At 42.1% G+C, this 24,161-nt stretch overlaps 1 protein-coding gene and 1 pseudogene across 1 annotated transcript; both read left to right on the top strand.

Annotated features, from left to right (window-relative positions):
* Nucleotides 1-329: 329 nt before the first annotated feature.
* Nucleotides 330-1,376, top strand: LOC113430829 (olfactory receptor 4K3-like). The gene has a single exon (XM_026693235.1). It carries the CDS (start codon nucleotides 330-332, stop codon nucleotides 1,374-1,376), a length of 1,047 nt encoding a protein of 348 aa, XP_026549020.1.
* Nucleotides 1,377-11,598: 10,222 nt separating this feature from the next.
* On the top strand, nucleotides 11,599-17,340 carry LOC113426033 (olfactory receptor 4N2-like; annotated as a pseudogene).
* The last annotated feature ends 6,821 nt before the right edge of the window (nucleotides 17,341-24,161 follow it).

Here is a 24,161-nt window from a genome sequence, read left to right as displayed (position 1 = left end):
GTGAAGTATAACAAATTAAAATTAACCAAATATTTCCCTCAAGCCTTAGTTTTCTACTTTTTTTAGCAGCTTATAGATAACTATGAGTTATTCAACTTCTACTTACTCTCTTTTTTATACAATACATATATTAGAGAATGGTCTTTTCATCACATAGACAAATCTTTGCACAGAAGTGCAGAATTCACCATGATTTGGAGCTGATAATAATATTTGGACCATTAAGAAGGCAGATGATCCACAAGTCAACCTTAACTGGGCTTCATCTATGATGGAAGTAGCTCGTTTGTGATCTGTTTTGCCTTCCCAATTTTCTAGGTAAGAAGTGAATGGCATGGAGAAACAAGACTATGGTGACCGAATTTGTTCTGATGGGCCTCTCTTCCTCTTGGGAAATGCAGCTGTTCTTGTTCATCTTCTTCCTCTTCCTTTATTCAGTGACTCTCTTCAGCAACATCCTCATCATCCTGGTGACTTCCAAAAATCATCATCTTTTCAACTCACCTATGTTCTTCCTTTTGAGCCATCTGGCTTTCCTAGATATCTGCTTGACCTCCTTTGGAACCCCCAGGGCTCTCTTTGGTTTTCTTACCCAGCATCAAACTATCTCCTTCCAGAATTGCATGACACAGATCTTCTCCCTTCACCTCTTTGGAGGCAGCGAGATGCTTTTGCTAACAGTTATGGCCTATGACCGATACGTGGCCATCTGTCACCCTTTCCACTATGCTTCAGTCATGAGCCGACGCCACTGCATGGGCTTTGTGCTAGCCTCTTGGACGGGTGGGCTCCTCCACACCAGTGTGCAGTTGGGCTTCATACTAAGTGTGCCCTTCTGTGGACCCAATCGGATAGACAACTACTTCTGTGATATCCCCTTGGTCATCAAGCTAGCCTGTGTGGACCCTTATCCTTTAGAGGTCATGATGGTGACCAACAGTGGCATTTTATCCTTGGTGTGCTTTGTGGCATTGCTTGTCTCCTATGTACTCATACTCTCCACATTTCGTTCCAGACACCTCTCTGAGGGTTCCTCTAAGGCTTTGTCCACCTGTACTTCACACCTCATGGTGCTCATCATGTACTTTGGGCCTTGTATATTTATTTACTTGTGCCCACATACCCAGTTCATGTTTGACAAAGTGGTCTCCATCTTCTATACCGCAGTTACCCCTTTTCTCAATCCCACTATCTACGCGCTGAAGAATAAGGAAATGAGGGCTGCAATGAGGAAGATGGTGGCAAGACATTCGGCACAGGTCTCTGCACAAGTTCACGTTCATCCAGCAGGAAAACTTTCCTGGTGGAGACACAAAAAGAATTGGTGCCCACGCAGGCCAGTCTTGAATACAGTGTCATTGTTACAAATTGTATAATCTATGGATTGCTGAATTAAAAAGGGTTGGTTTGAAATAAGTGGTCAAAACTACAAGAAACACAATAGCAATAGCACTTAGACTTATATATCACTTCACAATGCTTTACAGCCCTCTGTAAGTGATTTACAGAGTCAACATATTGCCCTCAACAATCTGGGTCCTCGTTTTACCCACCTCAGAAGGATGGAAGGGTGAGTCAACCTTGAGTCAGTCAGTATTGAACTCCTGGCAGTGGGCACAGTTAGCAATAGTGCTTAGACTTATATACTGCTTCACGGTGCTTTACAGCCTTCTTTAAGCAGTTTAGAGAGTCAGCATACTGCCCCCAACAATCGGGGTCCTTGTTTTACCCACCTTGGAAGGATAGAAGGCTGAGTCAACCTTGAGTCTGGTGAGATTTGAACTGCCAAACTGCAATTTAATAAATCCAAATTAGGGACATCAATAACTTTATCCATTTTCCCCTTACATTAATCAACTATGGATCAAAGTTATCTCTTTAAGTCTTATCTTTAGAACATAGAATAATAGAGTTGGAAGGAAACTTGGTGGTCTTCTAGTCCAACCACCTTTTTAAGCAGGAGACCCTATGCTACTATGGACAAATAGCTGTACAGTGTCTCCTTCAAAACCTCCAGTGATGAAGCACCCAGAGGTAAGCCATTCCACTGATTAATTGTTCTCACTATCAGGAAATTTCTCATTTCTAAGTTGGATCTAGTTGCCACGAAGCCTGAGAAAGAAGGGCAGGGGGGAAGTAGATAGTCCAGCTAGCAGTCAAAACAAAAAGTTTTCCTGTGGGAACCAAGGTCATCATAACAGTGACTGCTCAAGGAGGAGAAGAGCCTGCCAGCTATGTTCATTGGAAAATGTGACTGGTGACACTTGGGAAGTGGGGGGGAGTTTTACTCTTTTAATTAAGTGAAAACCATAGGAACTATTAGAGTTGGTTTTCACCGGCTGTGCAGATATGATGTATCCAATAAACATGTTCTTTGAGGAATCTACCTGCCTCAGAGTTCTGCTTTCAATAGGTACACTACTTGGAATGCTGACACATTGATTGAAATGTTTAAATGTTTGGGTGTGATACAAGGGCAGATTCAAAATGAATGAAGAGTTCCTGTTTCACATGGTACCTTGGTAACATCCTTATGATGCAGCAGTTATCAATGTCATTGTTTAAAGATGTTATATTTTGTTAACTTTTTGCCTATAATAAACAATGCAAGGTCATCTAAAATACCCAAAACTTACAAAATAAAATGGCACTGCCCTGCAAAACTCACAAAGGAACATGCGAGAATTCTCTATCTGTTGGTGTGGCCCAGCAGTGTTTCACAGAAATCTGGCAAGATTTAGCTCTGTTCTTAAGATCCTTAAGTAAGTAGAGTTCACCTCCAGTTCTCGCTGTTTAAAAAGCTTCCTATATTACAGTGGCATTATTGGAGGTCGTTAGTCTATGCCTTTATCAATCAATTGCAGCATGGTTATGAAAGTGCCAGATAATGTTCTGCTTTGTTGGCAGAGATGGAGAAGCTTCCTTGATTGGCCAAGTTCCCAAAATAAGCCAGCTTTTACTTGGAATTCTGGTGTCCTATAAATCAAATTTTCTTTTCATACTCTATAAATAAAAAATAAAAAAGGAGGAGGAAGTAGCAGCAAAGAGCGTCCTGCCTAAGAATATTGAAGCGAAGTTTGCAGAGATGATGAGCAAAATTCAGTCATTTTGGTTCTTCTACTGACTCAAACATGGCCAGGTTTGGAAATTCAGCAATAGTAGACTCTGGATAAACATGTCACTTGGTGCTTGATTTACAACCATTCATTTAGCAACCAAAGTTGCTAAATGCAAACTTACAAAGCAACTGGAAAAAAGATGGTTATAACTGGTTATCGCACTTACAACCATCGCAGCATCTCTATGGTCACATGATCAAAATGCAGGTGCTTGGCAATTACACATGTATGATGGTTGCACCCTTCCAGGTTCATGTGTTTGCTATTTGCAACCTTCCCAGTCGGTTTCTGATGAGCAGAGTCAATGGGAGAAGCCAGATTCTCTGAATAGCTGTATGATTCATTTCACAAGTTATTTGTGGCAAAAGGTCATAAAATTAGACATGACTTACTTAACAACCTCATTGCTTAGCAATGGAAAGTCTGGCCCCAATTGTTGCTGTAAGTCAAGGACTACCTGTATTGAAAACTTCATGCAAATATGTCCTATCTCTCTGCTCTTCTTATCTGGGTTAGGGCTGAGATTATTCATGGGCTGCTCTTATTTTCAGAATCACTAGAGGGTACAAAATCTCCCCCATTAAACATCAATGATCATCGGAACTTTCTGCAAAGTAGTTTAGATAATAATCTTTCCTAGACAATTTGAGATTAGACTGGTTTCACAATCTCAATCCACATATTCATTGGTGCCAAAGCCATGGGTATCATAAGCCTTGATCAGGGATCATTTTTGAATAATTTAACAACCGTTTCTTGGTTTGGTTGCTGGGTGGGCATGGCCATGGTAGGTGTCCTGCTTCCTGCACCACCTAATGGGCCTCCTTCACCACTCCGGGAGCAAAAATGGACTGCACGGGGCCATTTTCGCCCTCCCCGGTCTCCGGAGGCTTTCCTTGAGCCTCCAGGAGGCCATTATCATCCTCCCTAGGCTCCGAAGGCTCTCTTCCAGGAGGCCATTTTTTGCCTTCCCTGAGCCTCCATGTGGGCCCTGCACTTACCTCCGATCCAAAACAGGCTGCATGGGAACTCCTAGAAGGAGAGGGGAGGGGAGGTGGGTGGGGAACAGCCAGGGGTGGGATTTGCCGGTTTGCTGAATTGGCCACAAAATTAACAACGAACCAGTAGCAGCCCACCCTGGCTTTGATGCTTAGACATACAGCTCTGCAAACCCCCTTTACTGAGGAGGAGGAGGAGGAGGAGGAGGAGGAGGAGGAGGAGGAGGAAGGCTTCTATGTGGTTTGACTGTGGGTCATAAAGGGAGGAGAAACAGAGCTAGCCTAATTCTATCTGAAAAGAAGGATGACCCACTGGGTTATGAGTTGACTCGTGCTTAATTAAATGACAGGTTCCTTGTTTTAACATTTTCTCAGCAGAACCCAGAAATATGTACTTGCTGAAATTTTTGGCACCTAGAATTCAAATGGAGAACTCTATCCTGGCCTTGAGTTTCATGGACCACTGGAGATGACTCAAGCCAACAATCTAAGACAGGGGTTTCAAACTCAAGGCCCACGGGGTGCTTAAATCTGGAATGCAGGGCCGGTCTGGAAATATCAAATGTGCCCCTCCTCCACAGCCCATTTTCAGTCTCCATGGCCTCCTGCAGTACTCTGCTAGCCAAAAATGGGCTGCACATGGGGGGGGGGTATTTTGGCCAGCAAAGAGTTTCAGGAGCCCATGCAGGTGGAAAATGGGACATGGGGGAGGGCACATGCAGCCACCCCCATGCCCCATTTTGGCCACCAGAGAGCTGCAGGAGGTATCTGTCCCATTCCACCACCCACCACCAGTCCACAGAGGAGAACTACAATACTGATCCAGTCCTCAAAGTAATCCAATTTGACACCCCTGATCTAAGCCATATTCCACTGGGAGAGTCCACTGTAAATTCAGTGCTGCTGCTCTCTTCTTCACAAGCCACGGTCTTCTTCACCAACCACGGTCATCCCCATCTTCAAAAAGGGAGAACCCAGCCTAGTTGAAAATTACAGACCAATCTCTTTATGCTGCGTCACCTGTAAAGTCATGGAATCAATTATTAACCAATCCATCACCCTCCACTTAGAAACAAACAACCTACTCTCTAATAAACAATTTGGCTTCAGGAAAAAACTATCATGTAATCTGCAACTCTTACACTGCAAAAAACATATGGACTACACAACTTAATCAGGGCAAAGCAATAGACACAATCTACATAGACTTCTGTAAAATTTTTGGTTCAGTGGTACACGACAAACTACTTTTAAAACTAAAATCTTATGGTATCTCTGAACAACTGCATAACTGGATAGAAGCATTCCTGTAAAACACAACAAATGGTCAAAATTGGGAGCGTCCTATCAAATTCTGTATTTGGCAACAGTGGTGTCCCCCCAAGGCAGTGTTCTAGGACCAACTCTTCTCATACTCTACATAAATGACCTCTGTGATCATATCAAGAGCAACTGCGTTCTCTTCGCTGATGATGTAAAGCTATTCAACACCACAGACAATACTGCTACCCTTCAAAAAGACCTTGACTATGTATCAGAATGGTCAAACAAATGGCAACTTCAAATATCAACAAATAAATGCTCTGTCCTACATATTGGCAAGGATCTTGGAGCACTCATCTCTAATGACCTAAGTGCTAGAGCGCACTGTAACTACATAGCCAAAAAGGTGTTAAGAGTTGTTAACCTAATCTTATGTAATTTTTTCTCTGGTAATATTACACTAATAGTTAGAGCATACAAAACATTTGCTAGACCAATATTCAAATACAGTTCATCAGTCTGGAACCCACATTACGTATCTGATATTAACACAGTTGGGAAAGTCCAGAAATATTTCACAAGAAGAATTCTCCACTCCTCTACTTGTTGCAGAATACCTTATGCCACCAGACTCAAAATTCTAGACTAGAAAACCTAGAACTATGCCACCTTCAGTCCGATCTAGGTATAGTATATAAAATCATACATTGCAATGTCCTACCTGTCAATGAATACTTCAGCTTCAACCATAACAACACAAGAGCAAACAATAGATACAAACTCAAGGTTAATCGCAGTTGATTGCAGGAAATACGACTTCAGCAACAGAGTGGTCAATGTCTGGAATATTCTACCTGACTCTGTAGTTTCTTCCCCAAACCCCAAAAACTTTAACCTTAGACTGTCTACTATTGACCTCACTCCTTTCCTAAGAGGTCTGTAGGGGGCGTGCATAAGCGCACCAACGTGCCTACTGTCCCTGTCCTATTGTTTCTTTTATTTTATTTTTCTTATATGTATCCATGTATTCATAACTATGTTTTTACTTATATCTATTATCTTGTAAGCAATTGACATAAATAAATAAATAAATAAATAAATAAATAAATAAATAAATAAATAAATAAATAAATAAATAAATAAATAAATAAGTAAGTAAGTAAGTAAGTAAGTAAGTAAGTAAGTAAGTAAGTCTCTTTCCTGGGTGTGCTGCTATGATTTGCAATTTTGGCTCACTAACTTTTTAACAAGCTTCCTGAGTGTTGGGGTGAACTTAATCCCAGGGGCACCACTGAATGTGTACCTTTATCTTATGGTGACTTAGCATGACATGGGACCACCAAGTGCCATCAAAGACTGCAATATGAGCCTTTTCTTTTTTAAAAAACATTATTTTATTCTCTCTCATTTCCTTTCTTATTCTTCCATTTCGCTAAACATCTGCAGTCTTGTTGGATGCCACATGGTAACCATAGTTGTAGAGTCCTTCCTCTGCCTCTGAAAAACCATCGTGGCTTCCAGAGGTTATGGGTTTTGCTCCCATCAATCTTCACCAGCACAGCTTTTGAACACATCTGGAGAGTGTTCTTTACAGTATCTGCTGTAAGAAATGTCAACTGCTTTAGAGAAAATCAAAATGAGAGGTATGATAGAGAAAATTTCAAAATGAGAGTTTGCTTATGTCCTAGAAGTGGAAACCTGTGAACCAAAATATAACTTAAAAGACCTTCATAATGAAGAAGAGATGATCCACAGCCCCAGTATGAAAGTCAATATGGAATAGATCCCAATTATACTCATTATTGGTACATGAGTGAGAAGGCAAGAATTCTTCTGAGATTACAGGGATGCTTGTATTGGTTGGATCAATATGTATTTTAAAGGGACAGATTATTTTTGTCATCATCATTATCATCATCATGTATTATTTTAATCCTGAATCTTGAAAATTAAAAATATAAGCCTGCTTACTTATAGAGGAGTAAGAGAAAAGGGACAGGTTGGGAATTACTGGCTAAAACCACACTGGGGGGAATGTATAGACTTCCTTATTTCCAGAATTCTTGGAGCTCCTGGTGATATATTGATTATATTAGAATTCTTTCAAGTTCAAAGAATTTAAAAATGATGGAGACACTTTTTGAGGGGAACATCCCATATTATTTGCCATGTCAACCAACATGCAAGCGAGATTGAGGAAGTGGCAGATTTAAGGTACCCACTGCTAACCAATCATCATTGCGATTGAGCAAGGATTTGAAGTAGATTTCAGCGGAAAAAAACCCATTGTCCCTTTGTGAAACTACTTTTTGGGAGACTCCTAGACTATGAAAAGGGAAAGCCATCAGTGAACCCTTCAAAAATATTTTCATGACTGTCCCAATCCAATAACCCCAAGGTGGACAAGATTCAGCACTAGCATGAATAAGTTTTGGGTCTCCCTTGAGCTGATGGAAAACAATAAAATGAGGGGTGATATACTTAGTAGGAACAGACAGCCAGAGGAAAAAAGCAAGTCTTCCCTGTTTAGCATTGGTCCTCATTTTGCAAGCTGCTTGTTGGAATCTTATTTGGTGAAGGATTAGATAAAGGAGAAATTTCTGTCCTTTGAGTTAAGCTATATGGATATAGTATCTTTAGCCTGCTTGGTAACAATGAAGATGTGGCTTGCAAACATCTTTTTCCAGAAGGTTTTTTCCAACTTTCTGGTCCAATCTACAATCCTGGGGCCCTGGTGACCTCTTCTTCAACTGGGTTCAATCCTGCTTGCTTTTTGAGATTAGCCAAGACTTAGGTGCCCTTAACTCGCTGGATGAGGAAACGGTTGCTAGGAAAAAAGGAAGAAACAGTGAAAGATAGGGTATGGGTCTCTCTTGCAGAGGTGGTATTCAGCAGGTTCTGACCAGTTCTGGAGAACCAGTAGTGGAAATTTTGAGTAGTTCAGAGAACCAGCAAATAGCACCCCTGACTGGTGCAGCCCCCATCTATTCTCTGCCTCCCGAGTCCCAGCTGATTGACTGGGTCTTCTTTGGATGCCCTGCACAGGAGAACGGAGCTGGAAAGCAAGTTAGTGGAGTGGGGAGGGAATGGGGATTTTACAATATCCTTCCTCTACCATGCCCACCAAGCCACGCCCACCAAGCCGTGCCACACCCACAAAACCGGTAGTAAAAATTTTTGAATCCCACCACTGCTCTCTTGGCTTTTGATTCAGCGTTGGCAATGATATCCCTGCCACTGCCTTTTTGGGGGGAAACTCCAGTTTGTAGGCCCAGCATCAAAACATCCTAAGAGCTTATTGAAATTTGCAACTGGACCACAGGAAGCAAACTTTGTTGGATATTGTTAGGATACTGAATTTAGTAACTGGGACAGTAACGTGTACAGTAGGTCAGAATACATAATTTTAGTTGATTGTTTAGACAGTGTTGACTCATGCATGAGTCAATCTACACTATGACTGGTTGCTATAAAGTATAAAGTTTTCCTTCCCCTCCCCCCATCTTTTTTTTCCTTCTGTATATTCTGTATACAGATAGTCCTCAATTTACAACCACAACTGAGCCCAATATTTCTGTTGTTAGTGAAACATTTGTTAAGTGAGTTTTGCTCCATTTTACCACCTTTCTTGCTACAGTCATTAAGTGAATCACCACTCTTGTTAAGTTGGTAACATGGTTGTTAAGTGAATCTGGCTTCCCTATTGACTGTGCTTGTCAGAAAGTTGCAAAAGGAGATCACATGACCCCAGGACACTGCAACCGTCATAAATATGAGTCAGTTGTCAAGTGCCTGAATTTTGATCATGTGACCATGGAGGGAGGGGTGCTGCAATGGTCATAAGTGTGAGGAATGGTCATGAGTCCCATTTTTCAATGCTACTGTAATATTGTATAGTCCCTATATGAACTGTTATAAGATGAGGACTGCCTGTACGGTTTTAGATTTACCTCATGACACTCCTGTGTTCCTGACTATCTTTTGTTCTTTTTCTGGAGGATGACAAAGGCTGCTGTACATTTAATTGCTAAATATATTTATATGTATATAAAAAACTACACGTTTCTGTCAATGTCTCCGACTTCATCAGGAAAATTGCTGCCCAATTCCTTGAGAACATTGCAGGTAGTGGAGGAGAAAACATATGATTCACTCAGGCAGGGGCATGCAGTGTTGTTCTGCTAAATGTTTAAGGATCAAACAATCAATCCATGGTGGAAGAGTTTGTCCTGCTGGGCCTCTCCCAGAAAGGGAATTGCTAATTATATGGTTTCTATAGAGAATTGACAGAACTGGATAAGATACTAACTGGAACAGAAGAAAGATTGATTTTTAAAAATGTATAATTAATTATTGGGCATTAGATTAGAAGAGGATAAGTGAAGGAGGCAATGATAGCATGGGCAGAAAAATGCGGTTATACAATAGAATTAGATAAATGGCAGAAGCTGTGGGATAAAAATGATAAGTTAACAATGTCAACTGCATATAAAGAAAACTTATATAAGATGTTTTAGAGATGGCATTTAGCACCGGCAAGATTGGCAAGAATGTTTCAAGATAAATCAGCTAAATGTTGGAAATGCCAACAAATCTAGGTCATATTATCATATATGGTGGACATGTGTAGAAGCTAAAAATATTGGACAAAAATACATACGTGATTGAAAAAAGATGATACAACAGCATATTGACTTAAAAGCTGAAATATTTTTGTTGGGGATCTTACCTCAAACTTACAGTAAAGAGAATGCATGTTTGCTGATTCATGTATTAACTGCTGCTAGAATTGTATTTGCTCAAAATTGGAAAAGCGAAGAGATTCCTACTGATGACAATGTGATTAGAAAAATATTAGAATGTGTAGAAATGAATAGATTAACACTTGCAATTAACGAGAAGGAACAAACTGAATATTATGAGATATGGGAACTATTTTATTGATGGCTAGGGAAAAATATGAAAACTACAAATAGCTAATAGATTAGTGAAACATAGAAAATAAGTTTAATGTCAAGGAGTGTTATAGTAATAGAGATATTATATAGATTAATAAGATAAGAATAAGATAAGAATAGAGAATTAATATCAAAGTAATGAACATGGATGTACATTTTAATTGTTATTGCACAAGATACTTGTACCCAGATGACACACCGTTAAATGGAAGATGAATTATATGTACTTTAAATAAAATTTTAAAAAGTTTACAAAAAGAAAAAAAGAAAGGGAACTGCTTAGGGAAATGGCATTCATCTCCTTTTAATGACTCCATAATCCCTTGCAGGGTGGAGTCTGGGCAACTGAATGGAGCTGAGTGTTTGGTGTCCAGATGCCCTTCCTGTTAACAATGCAGAGTTTTGTTCAGTAGATATATTCTCATTGTGCACAGAAAGAGAAATATCTGCCTCTACCTAGGATCAAACTCACAGCCTCCTGATTATGAAGCAAGAGCTCCACCTCTAGCCTACCGCACCACTCTTCTTGGAGAAACAGCATTCATCTTAATTAATTAATATGCTATCTGAAAAATCATACAAGGCTATTGCTGAATCTTTTTACTCCCTGATCCATCAACATAGTTAAAAGTGGCTATTAGGTAATTCTTGTTCTGTTAAGGGCTGGTCATAAAATCTAAGTTTTACTATAAATTTGAAATGGTCATAATCTTTTTTCGGTGGTTCCAATCAAGAATGTCAAAAAGCAATTAATTGCATGACCATTTGATTTGATTTGCAGTCATCAAAATGATGGTGGTAGTTTAATTTGCAAATGCAAAGGATTCTACCTAGATTAAAAGTGTCTACAACTTCACCAAGAATTGCTGCACAATTCTTTGACAACATGAGAAGAAGTGGAGGAGATTCACTTGGGGGCATGCAGTGTTGTTCTGCTAAATGGTTAAGAATCAGCTCTCCCATTTCCATTGTTGCCACCCTACACTGTGCCATCATATGTGGTACAGGTGATTGGCACAGCAGCTCAGCTATGCTCTCAATTGGCTTGCAAAATTCCAGAAAATGTAACTGTTGGCTGTTGTGAGTTAATGCAACATGGCTACAGCATATTACAGGCTATATGCCACATGAAACCTGTCTTTCTGGCTCTCTGGCTCTTCCCTTATCATCTGATTGACAAATAGGTATTATAACATGATCTGCAATCATTCTCTTTCTTCTCCTTTCTGTGCATCACATACAGAAACAGGCCAATATAAGATGCTCCAAAGAAACCAATCCATGGTGGAAGATCTTATCCTGCTGGGCCTCTCCCAGACCAGAGAAATCCAATTTGCCCTCTTTCTCCTCTTTCTCCTCTTTTATTGTGTGATCCTGCCAGGAAACTTTTTCATCATCCTGACCATCCAGAAAGAACCTCAGCTGAACTCTCCCATGTACTTCTTCTTGGCCAACCTGGCTTTTCTGGACCTCTGCTACTGCTCCATCACCCCTCCCAAGATGCTGGCTGACTTCTTCTCCAGCCACAAGACTATCTCCTATAAGAGCTGCATCCTCCAGATCTTCTTTCTTCATTTTTTAGGGGGCTCTGAGGCTATCCTTCTCGTTGGCATGGCCACTGATCACTATGTGGCCATTTGTCACCCTTTGCACTACACCAGCCTCATCAGCAAAGTGGTGTGCTAAATTTTGGTCCTGACGTCCTGGTGTATAGGATTCATGCATTCTATCATCCAGGTAATTCTTATTTTCCCCCTGCCATTCTGTGGGCCCAATGAACTGAATATTTTTTTCTGTGATGTCACTCAGATCATCAAGTTGGCTTGCACTGACACTGATGCACTGGAATACATCATGTTCTTCAACAGTGGCTTGGCCACCTTGATGTGTTTCATCCTTCCCCTCATTTCCTATGGGGTCTGTTGTGGAGCGGCGGTTACAGAAGGGAGACGGAGCCAGGATAACGCTAACAGCTTTATTCAGGGAATAAAGGGTCGCCGCGGCTTCAGATGCAATCTGACAGCCAGCTGGCGGCGACAGCTGATGCCGTTTGACAGCTCCCTTTTATAGCCGGCTGTCAAACGGCATCAGCCAATGGGAGCGTTCGGCGCTCCCGCTCAGGCGGCGGACCAGAAGGAGAACTGCTGTCAAGTGCTAAGTACATAACACTCCTTCCCCTGGTCGCGCGCATGCGCAGTCCATAAATCGTAATGGCGGTCTTCGTTCGCGACCGGACCTTCGCGGTTCTGGAGGCTGGGCGGCTGCAGCACGGTCCTTCCTGCCTTCTGCGGTGCCAGGCATCTGTGGAGGGCCGATGGCTGTTCCGGACCTGTCATCTGGCGGCTGCTCTGGTAAGTCTACGCGCGGTGGATAGTTGGCTGGAAAGTCGGGCCTCTGGTAGACCAGGTAGTGCTGCGGGCGGCTGCGGCAGGCGGTGAGTGAGACCGGGTAGTTCGGCGGCGGGTTGCCTAGGCTCTCGGCGGCGGGCGAGGTCCAGCGTCTCCGGAGTTGGTCGATGTGCCTTCTCCAGGTTCTCCCATCTTCCAGGAGGACTTTGTAAGACCTGGGCCCTGTAACAGAAACTACCTGCCCTGGCAGCCATAGTGGTTGCCCTGCATAGTTCCTGGCATACACCAGGTCCTGCAGGGCAAAACCCCTGGCATGGCTGTCAGATGCCAGGGGTGTCCTGGAGGCGTAGTGGGGTGCAACCTGTCCAGGGTTGTCCTGAGTCGCCTGCCCATCAAAAGTTCAGCAGGTGACTTGTTGGTGGTTGGGCATGGTGTGGCATGCTGTGTGAGCAGGTACGTGGATAACTTGGAGTGCCAGTCTGCCATGCTCAGCTTGGCTAGAACCTCTTTGGCTGATCTAACGGCCCTCTCGGCCAACCCATTACTAGCAGGGTGAAAGGGTGCTGTGAGTGCGTGTCTGATGCCAAGGTTGGCTGCGAAGATGGCAAACTCATTTGAGCTGAACTGAGGCCCGTTGTCTGACACCAGGGTGTCTGGCAGTCCATGCGTAGCAAACAGCTGGGTCAGAACCCTTGTGATGGCTTGTGTTGTGGTGGAAGTCAGCATGGCCACTTCGGTCCATTTAGAAAATGAGTCCACAACCACCAAGAAAGTCTTTCCCATCATGGGACCAGCTAGGTCAATGTGAACCCTGGCCCAGGGTGCCCCCGCGTCCTCCCACCTGGTGGGTGTGGCTGTGGGTGGAGCTGCCCTAGTCGCCTGGCAGGCCTGGCATGCGTTGACCCAACTGGTAATTTGGGCATCTAGTCCAGGCCACCAAACGTAGCTTCGGGCCAAGGCCTTCATCCTCACCATGCCCGGGTGTCCCACGTGCAGTGCCCTTAGAACTGGTTCTTGCAAGGAGGCAGGAATGACTACCCTTGTCCCCCACAACAGGCAGCCCTGAATTTCTGACAACTCCTGCTTGCGGGTCCTAAAAGGAATTAGCTCAGGGGCAAATTGTATATCCGGCCACCCCTTCCCACCCAGTCCAGGACTTGCGAAATCAATGGATCTTTTTTTGAGTGTGCAGCAACATCCCCAGCTGAAACTGGGAGGTCCAGTCCCGTGCACTCGAAGATTGCGTGGATGGGAGCTGGGTCCTCGACTGGCGTAGGCAGGGGGCATCTGCTGAGGGCATCTGCGTGGCTCAGGTTTATTCCGGGGCGATGTATCAAGGTATATGAATAAGCGGCCAAAAAAAGAGTCCATCTGGTCATTCTTGGGGAAAGTACCTGTGGGGTTTGCTTGTCTCCAGCTAACAGTCCTAAAAGCGGTTTGTGGTCTGTGACCAGTTCAAAATAATGGCCATAGAGAAACTCATGGAACTTTTTTACAGCAGCTACAGCAGCCAAAGCCTCCTTATCTATCTGGCTGTAGTTTCTCTCAGCAGGAGAGAATGTCCTAGAAAAGTAGGCAATGGGTGCCTCTGATCCATTTGGAAGTCTGTGGCTTAGAACTGCTCCTATCCCAAAAGGTGAGGCATCAGCTGCGAGTACTAGGGGCAAGTCCTTGCTAAATTGCACTAGAACTGCGTTTGAAGTCAATAGGGACTTCACTGCTTGGAAAGCGTTGGCTTCTACCTGCCCCCAGTGCCAGGGAACATTCTTGTCTAGGAGCCTATGCAGGGGCTCAGCTACAGAGGCTTTGTGGGGTAAGAAGGAAGCATAGAAGTTTAAAAGCCCTAAAAAGGCCTGTAGTTCTACCTTGTTAGAAGGCGTGGGTGCATCGTGAATGGCTTTGACTTTGCTTTCAATAGGGTGAATTCCCGAGGAATCAATTCGATAACCCAGGAAGTCTACTTGACTGGTAGCTATGGTGCATTTTTCTTTTTTCAATTTGAGCCCATTTAGCCTAAACCTGTCAAGGACAGACCTAACCCTGAGTAACAACTGTGACTTGCTGGAGGCCGATACTAAAATGTCATCAAAGTATGGAACCACCCCGGGTAGGCCCTGGAGGATTCTTTCCATGAGTGATTGGAATATGCCAGGGGCTACGCTGACCCCAAACTGTAAACGCTTACATCTAAATGCGCCCCTGTGTGTTACTATGGTTTGAAGGTCAGCTGTTTGTTGGTCCACAGGGAATTGTTGGTATGCCTGGGACATGTCCAATTTAGCAAAGATTAGGCCTGGCTCAAATGTGTGAAGCAGGTGTTGAATAACCGGTACTGGGTATGTGCTAACTTGAAGGAAACGGTTGATGGACGTCTTATAGTCCGCGCAAATTCTCACACTGCCATCCTTTTTTAAAGGTGTAACTATGGGTGTCTCCCACCTTGCAAAGTCTACCTGTTCTAAAACTCCTTGATTTATGAGTTTGTCCAGCTCTGCGTCTAATTTGGGCCTAATGGCAAATGGAACTCTTCGAGGTTTCAAACGGACTGGGGTGGCTTGTGGACCCACATTGAAGGATATGGGGGTGCCTGTATAACAGCCCAGGTCACTGCTGAAAACATCAGCGTAGTCGTTAAAAAGGGCATCAACTTCAGAGTTTCTGACAGTGTGAATCCCTGTTATGCTAAACCCCAGGGCAGGGAACCAATCCAGTCCCAGCAGACTAGGCAGGGCACCATCAACAACTACCAGTGGCAAGTAACCTCTAAAGTTTTGGAATTGAATAAGGAATCTTCCCTTACCCAGGATGGGGATGGTCCTTCCCTGGTAGTCCCGAAGATTCAGGTGGCAGGTGGTCAGCTTCCTCCTTGGGAACGAAGGCAGCATCTTCTTTAACGTGGACCATGCAATGATGGAGAGGGTTGACCCGGTGTCCACCTCCATATGGCAGGGTTTACCTTCTAAAAGAAGAGAAACGCTTATTTTGTTAGGGTTAGTGGAGACGCTGCCTGCGTGATAACAAGTGTAGCAGCTTTTACTTGCCTTTGGAAAGAGGCAGAGGTTCGGGATCTTGGGACAGGGGCTTGTTCAGCTTGACAAACTCTGGCTATATGCCCTTGCATCTGGTAGTTCAGACAAATAGCATTTCTAAATCTGCACTTGGCTCTAGGGTGGTTTCCCCCACAACTCAAACAAGGGGATTGTTGTTTGGTGAACTGGCTGTTGTTTCTCCTTGGTGGAGCTAAAGGTGCTCTAGGGCGTGTGAGGCGATTTATTTCTAATGGCTCTTCTAATTCCTCCTGGGAGGCTTCATCGTAGTGGACTGTAGCCGTCCCTTGTCTAATGGAAGTACCTTGAATCTCAGCTGCAGACACTTCTGATAGCTCAGCAGCTTGAGCTTCTTCTAGGGCTAGGGCTAGGTTGAGATCTTTCTTGGCTAATAACCTACGTTGCAGCTTCAGATCCCTAACCCCCCCCACAACTTGGTCAAGTAGCATATCATCAAGGTAGTCCCTGAACCCACAGTGGATGGCAGCAGATCTTAGAGCTGCCATATATTGGCTTATGGTTTCTCCCTCAGCTTGAACCCTTCTCCTAAAGGCTAGCCTCCTAGCTATCTGAGAGGGTTTGGGGGAATAATGGTTGGCTAGAATATCCTTCAGCTCTTCCCAGGGAATAGACTTAATGGATCGTGGTGACACTAATGCTGAGGCAGTGTCGAAAACTGTAGCCCCACAAAAACTTAAAAAATAAGACCTTTTTCTCAGGTCTGTAGCCCTAGACAAGTCTATAGCGTTTAAAAAACATTCAAATCTATTAATGTAGGATTCCCAAGTCTCTGTTCCGGGCTGGAAATGTGGGAAGGTCGGCGTAGATGCCATTTGAGCGACAACCGTGGGTGTGCTAGGTGAGGAAAAATTCAGCGGTCGCTTTTAAAAAAGCGTTTTCAGCAGCGCCTGTCAACGGCGTTCGGCTCCTCAGCTTCGGAGCTTTGAAGTTCGCGCTCTTTTGGAGAGCGCCGGCGGCGGTGACTTCACTCGGTAATTAGCGGCTTCAGCTCTTTCTCTGTGTGACTTCGGCTCAATTGTTTCGCCTGGACGTCTTTACTGCATCCCGCCCTCGTCGCCAGTGTTGTGGAGCGGCGGTTACAGAAGGGAGACGGAGCCAGGATAACGCTAACAGCTTTATTCAGGGAATAAAGGGTCGCCGCGGCTTCAGATGCAATCTGACAGCCAGCTGGCGGCGACAGCTGATGCCGTTTGACAGCTCCCTTTTATAGCTGGCTGTCAAACGGCATCAGCCAATGGGAGCGTTCGGCGCTCCCGCTCAGGCGGCGGACCAGAAGGAGAACTGCTGTCAAGTGCTAAGTACATAACAGGGTCCTTCTGGTCAAAGTGAGAGCAAATTCCAACAAAGGGAAGAGTAAAGCTGTCTCTACATGCATCACCCACATCATCATCATCTTCATCATGTTTGGCCCAGCCATCTACCTCTATTGCCGTCCCTAACAAGAATTCGCCTTTGATAAGGTGGTGGCTGTTTTCCATACAGTGATCTTCTCCTTGATGAACCCCATTATCTACACTTTGAGGAACAAGGAGATCAAGCAAGCCATACTGAAGTTGTTTGGCAAAATTAAAGTTCAAAGCAGATGATGACAATATTTCATTATCAAAGACATTGGAAAAGTTGTGCCCTACCCACGATGCTACAACATAACCTGCTGAAAGTTTGCAAGCAAGTGGTAGAAAGGTCACTTGGTTGCCTATAACTGTCTGAAAATCAAAACCAGGACAGAATCAGAGTGAACCAAAGTCCACATCTAACTCAAGAATATTAGTCATAAACAATTCAGAGATCTAAAAGGCAGATAGGAGAAGGGTGAGGGTTTTTGAATTGTGGTTCATTGAATTTGAATGATTATCGTGCATCCCATGAACTGCAAAAATCACAAAGAAGTCTTAGATTGAACCTCAACAAAAGAATCAATCAAAGCCAAGATCACCAAAAAACCCTCTATCATACTTTGGCCATGTCATGCAAGCTGACTCAACTTGAAAATTAAATCACGATGGGAGTGATCAACAGAAAAATGATTAGAAGTCACCCTAGTACCCATTGGCTGGAAACTATGAAGGATGACACTCGGATGACACGGTAGAGCCAAAGGAGGCTGCATGAGACAGAAAAGCATGGAAACTGTTGATCCATTCAGTGACTGAGGGCTGGACATAATTGACAATGATAATGATCAAATATGATCAAATTTTCAAATAAATGTTGACAATTGAATTTCAGCCCAATTCATGAAATCGTGTGAATTCTGTGATTTCCTTCACTTGTTTTTTCTCCATTCCAAACTGTTATTTTGTGTTTTGGAAAATCTGACTTCTTCAATCTATTCACTGAATGCTCCCATCTCTGGCATTAGCCTGGATTCAAAGAACAATTAGCAACTTTAAAAAAAGTTGCTAATTAAGTCTGAAAAGGACATTTCTTGGATCTCTTGAGATTCAGTTGCATTCTGGTTAAAGGTACTGGAATGAGGTTTCAAATCCAATCAAGTTATCTCAAGATAGTTGGTCCTTCATGTATTTATATGGATTTATAAAGCAGTGGCACTAGCAATAGCACTTAGACTTATATACTGCTTCGCAGTGCTTTACAGCCCTCTTTAAGTGGTTTACAGAGTCAGCATATTGCCCCCACAACAATCTGGGTCCTCATATTCTATCTAATTGAACTGCTGACACTTTTGTTTATATTTTCCAAATCACAAATCTAAACCAAATTTATATTGTCAAAAGGTTTCAAAAGCATTCTTTTTAAAATTAAATTTTGATTTTTAAAAAAAAGTTCAAGTTTTGAAGAAAAGTCTACAAAATCTCAGTTGTTGCACACTTATTTAAAAGTGAACCAGGCGGTTTTGCAAGGTTTCAGCAGCGGCAGGGATTCGCGATACTGCGCGATCCCTGCTGCGTTCCCCGCCAAGGTTCCCCTGATCCGTTTGGATCTGGGGGATATAGCTGCCCCGTAGAGCTGAATCTGGGGGATAGAGCTTGGATCTGGGGATATAGCTGCCCCGTAGCTGAAGACAGGGGGATCCGGACAGGGGCTTGGGGGTGTCGCAGACCCCTCCCCAGCCCGGCAGAACCCCCTTTTCCCAAGGCGGAAGAGCGGCGGTCAGCAATGGCCGCCACGAAGAAATCTGCAGCCGGACAAGCAGGAGCAGGAGGGAGAAAGTTGGAAGAATTACGAAAGTTGCTTTCAACCTGGACAAGGCAAGAGAAAGTGCCCTGGGGGCTTGAAGGCTGCTAAGGATACATTGTTTCCAGTGAGAGTTACAAGCTGCGAATATTCTTAAAGGGAAAGGTTTTGTTTTTTTTTTCGTTTCACTCTCCTTCCTAACGTGACAGTGGATGGAAAAATCTTTTTGGCTGTGAGTGGGAAGGGAGAGGGGAAAAAAATTGGAGCAAAATTTGAAAATAAGGAGAAGATTGCCTAGAATTCTAAAGAGTTACTAAACATCAATAAGACTTCTAAAAGATATATTTTAAAGGGAACTTTGTGACTAAACTTTAACCCCAGAAAGAGAAAGTGAAGAAGGAGAAAGTATTTAAAAGGAACAGCTTGTTTGGATTGTGTGGTGATTTTGGAACTTTTGAGAATTATTTCTGACTAAAAGCACTTGGGTGGTTGTTTGGAAAAACTTTTTCTCTACATAATGGCATCACTTGTGGATGGACTGAAACTTGTATATCAAAAATATGAAAAAGAAAAGCAAGAAGGGAAAGATGTCCTTGGCACTCTTTTTCAATTTTTAGAAATGGCGGTTTGTACTTATGTAAAGCTAAATGAGCAACAGGATGATGGGGACAAAGAAGAAGCCATCTTTGATGAACAAATAACTTTGGTCGGAGAAGGAAAAAAGAAAGAGAAAAAGGAAAAGAAAACTTTAAGACCTGGAAAAACAACCCAAAAAGACAAGAATAAGGTGAAAAGGGGATATTATGTTAGGAAACAACAGAAAGGGGGAAAGCAGAATAAAAGGGAGATGGAGAGACAAGGGGGTAAAGAGGACAAGGAGAAGAAGAAGCAAGGGAGAAAGGAAGGGATGAGAAGCCTTAATGGTGGGGGAGCAAGATGTAAAGAAGCAAAAGTTTTTTAGAGATAATGGATAAATTTTTATTGAAAAAGGGATTCTAGAAAGGTACATAAGATTGTATTTCTATATTTGTATTTAGAAATAACTATAGAAAATTGGAAATAATATGTAATTTAAAATGTGATAAAATATTTAGTATAATCTAGTGAAATTTTTGTTAAGAAAAGGGGAGTACTGTAATGAAACAATGATTTAAGATATGTGATGTGGGGGGGGGGAACAATTTTGGAAAGCATAAGTGTTCCCACAAAGGCATGATATTTAACTGAAATGGGTAAAATGTTTATTGTTAATATTAATGATTAGACTATGTTATCCTAGTGAAACTTTTTGAGAAATGAGAGATTTGAAGTAGAAGAAGGGGGAACATCGTAATGAAATAATGATCTATAATATGTGATGTGGGGCGGCGGGAATAACTATGGAAAATAGGTGCTCCCATAAAAGTATGTGATTTAACTGAAAAGTAATGTGCTAAATATTTAAGATATGAATATCAATATCAATGAATAGATTTGTATTGGTTTTGATAATACTGTATAATTTTAGAATGTACCAGACAGAATCCCAATGTAAGTTATGTGTTCTATATTAAGTATTATAAATATAGGGGAAAGAGATAAAGGCATCATACTCCATTTAGTGTACAGGAGAAGTTTGTTGTTGTTTTTTTAAAGAAGAAAGATAAATGGATAGCTGGAAATAGAACAGACAAAGAATAATAAATATTATGATTCGAATTGAGAGGAGATAAATAAAATAAAATTGAGAAAATTTAAAAGAGAGGAGAAGTTATATAGAAAATTGAAAATGCTAATAAGATATGGAATGGTATGTAAAATGAATATGAATTTGAATTTGTGTCTGTACCAAGAGTTTTAACCCGGGACTAAGCAACTTTCAGAAAAGAGATTTTTTATGCTTTTATGTTTTGTGTGTTTGTGTATTTATGTTTTGTATGTCTTTAAAAATTAATAAAATTTGTTCAAAAAAAAAAAGTGAACCAGTAATATAAGCCAGTAATATTATATATAATATATATAATAATATAATATAAGCACAAACTGCCTCTTTCTCCCTCTCCCTCCCTTCCTCCCCCACTCTCTCTTTCCCTCCCTCCCTCCCTCCTCCCCCCCCCCACACTGAATAATTGTAAATTTTAAAGTCAGTAATCATGTGTTTAGTGACTGATAATAAGTTTTATTGATAATCCCTTTGGATCTTGACTTTGCAAACAAATGAACTACAGAGGATTTATTTTTATGTTATTTGTATCCTGCCTTTATTCTTTTGTTTTACAAATATTTCAAGGCAACAAACGTATCCAATACTTGTTCCCCTTCCCATTTTCCCCACAACAACAGCCCTGTGAGGTCAGTCCTTTGTTACAAAAATCAGTAATTGCTCTAGTTAGACATTGCATTGTTTTAATTTCTTCTGACTGATTTAAAAGTCTTGTTCTCTCCCCTCTTTTATTTCTGCACATTTAGGACATTCTGAGTAATTTCAGACTGAATTCAAGATTTACTTATTAATATCTAGGATGATGACAATTTTTCAAAACCATCTCTTTCCCAATATCTCTTAATTATAGTTGACTGGGACCATATTGTGTTTGCTCAGAGTGTTGAATGGGTTTTGGAGCTCAAATTCATATATCTTTTGAGTTACTTCAATAAACATCTTTTTAAAAAAAAAAAAAAAAGAAATATCTGTTTTCTGCCTGTTTCTTCTATCAGCAGTCAGGTCTGCTAAATTTCTAAGCCAAAAGTAAACAAGGCTCAAATGTATGCACAGACACACATAGAAATTATGAAAACTTTATCAATTAGTAGCACTTTAGTACACTTTGTTAGTCCCACTTTATAATGCTTTGGTAAGACCACAGTTGGAATACTGAGTCCAGTTTTAGTCGCCATGATAAAAAAAAGATGTTGAGACTGTGGAAAGGGAACTTCACGAGGACAGTGGTGTCACCCAAGCAGGAAAAGCCCAAAGGGAACATCAGGCCAGCCATAAAACAAACTTGCATAGGAAAAGGAATCAAATAAAAGGTATTAAAGAAGCCCCTTAGACAAAAGCCTAAATAATTAAGAAACTAGGGAAACAAGAAAAGAAAACCCTTACAAACACAAGACATGCCAAATAAGCAAAACAAACAGACAAAAGACACAAAATATATTACAAAGGAGACAGACAAGAGATTGCCACAAAACAAACATAAGAAACCATTAAGCTAAAAAAGATTAGGACGAAACTGATAAAACAATCAAACCACCACGCAAAGTTTGCCTTCCACACCCCACGGAGTTTACCCTCCGGCGGGAAGAAAGACAACCCCTGACAGGATTTAAAACATTAAGAAATACAAACACAAGCACTCACACAAAAGGAGAAAAGGGTATAAAAATCAGGGACTTACCATTCGAAGGTAGCTAGCCCAGGAAGGCAGACTTCTTGCTATCTCTCGCCTTCCTGAAAAATAAAAAGATCCAGCTTTCAAGCAGTTGTCCGTATCCTTGCACCGGATCTCTCCCAGCAGGAAAATCGAATCCTCAGAAGAAAGGTATTTTGACAGTCTTTCAACAAGACTCTAGAAAGAGTGCAGAGAAGAGCAACAAAGATGAAAGAGGACTGGAAGCTAAAACATGAAGAATGATTGCAGGAATTGGGTGTGTCTGGTTTAATGAAAAGAAGGACTGGGGTGACATGATAGAGCAGTGTTCCAATATCTCAGGGGCTGCCACAAAGAAGAGGAAGTCAAGCTCTTCTCCAAAGCACCTGAGGGCAGGACAAGAAATAATGGGTGGAAACTAATCAAGAAGAGAACCAACCCAGAACTAAGGATAAATTTCCTGACAGTTAGAACAATTAATCAGTGGAACAACTTCCTCCAGAAGTTGGGAATGCTCCATCCCTGGAGGTTTTAAAGAAGAGATTGGACAACCATTTGTCTGAAATAGTACAGGATTTCCTGTTTGAACAAAGGGTTGGACGAGAACAGGGGTCGCCAAACTTTTGGACCTCATGGACCACCAAACTCATAATTTTAAATCCCAATGATCAGAGACCCTGGAAAAATGCCCCAAAAAGTCTGTAGGAAAATTCCCCGCCCCATTTTCCTATTGATCAATCATTCTTTATTTGGGATCACAGGATACCGTCTCCAGCTCCATTTTCAGGGGGAGAGAAAGAGAGAGAGAGAGACTTTTGGCTTCATGCAAGGAAAGCAGCAGAAGCAGCAGAAGTCTTTCTTTCTCTCCCCCAAACTCCACCAGAAATAAGTCTTTGTGAGACTTGTTGCACTGGCACAGTCTCTTGGAGCAGGATGCCTTGCAGGGTCCCAAAGACTCATTTCTGGCAGAGTTTGGGGGAAAGAAAGAAAGATTTTTGCTGCTTTCCTTGTGTTCAGCCAAAAGCAGAAGAAGAAAAAAGTGGAAAGAAGCAGCCCAGTGGCCTGACGAGGTATGTGGGGCAAGTCCCCCCCCCATGCCCTTTCCTCCCTCCCCTCACTACCTCATGTTGTTCGCAATGCAAGCGACGCAAACTTTGTGTTCCCATGGGCCATATGGCCAGCTCAGCTGGATTAGTTAGTTTATTGTCATCGCACCTCGTACAACGAAATCTAACACCATCATCAGTGTACATCATGACCATGAAAATAAACACAAACACATATCCTTCACACTCCACACATTAATTGCTTGGGTGGTGCTTTGGGGGTGACATTTCTCTGCAGACCACCAAAATTTTCTCGTGGACCACCAGTGGTCCCCGATCACTGGACTAGAACACCTCTAAGGTCCCTTCCAATCTTGTTATTCTATTAATTATTTTTTACCATTGGAAAAAATATTACAATTCCCAATCAAATGCGTGAATCTACTGCAGAGATTTTAGAAATCACATTCACGATGGCCACAAATGGATGCTGAGTCTTGTGATAGCTTTTAAGCAAGATCAATAGTGTTGGTATATCTTTGATAAGATGGGAGAGTCACTTTTGTGGTGTAACCGCAGCGATCATTTATTTCTTCTCATTATAGAGGTGCCTGAGAGGCACTAGAGGGCAGCAAAAGGCAGACGGAAAAAAATTCTCAAGATTATAAATAAGAGTCTCTGTGGGTTTTTGGGTACGATTAAAAAAATGCCTCGGTGCTGCATATTTGTAGTGAATCCCTGGGTGGGCAGTGCAAAACCATTCAGTTAACATGTTGTGCCTTTGTGTATTGTCTAATTTCAGTCAATGTACCTTCTACGCCAGGTTTTTTTTTTAAAAAAAATAGTAGCTCAACTAATTGTAGGTTCCTC

This window comes from Notechis scutatus, chromosome Z (assembly GCF_049901735.1).
Source record: "Notechis scutatus isolate UNSWTSFEM ecotype Mainland chromosome Z, rNotScu1.2, whole genome shotgun sequence".
NCBI lineage: Eukaryota > Metazoa > Chordata > Lepidosauria > Squamata > Elapidae > Notechis > Notechis scutatus.
This window is presented reverse-complemented; position numbering and strand designations above follow the sequence as displayed.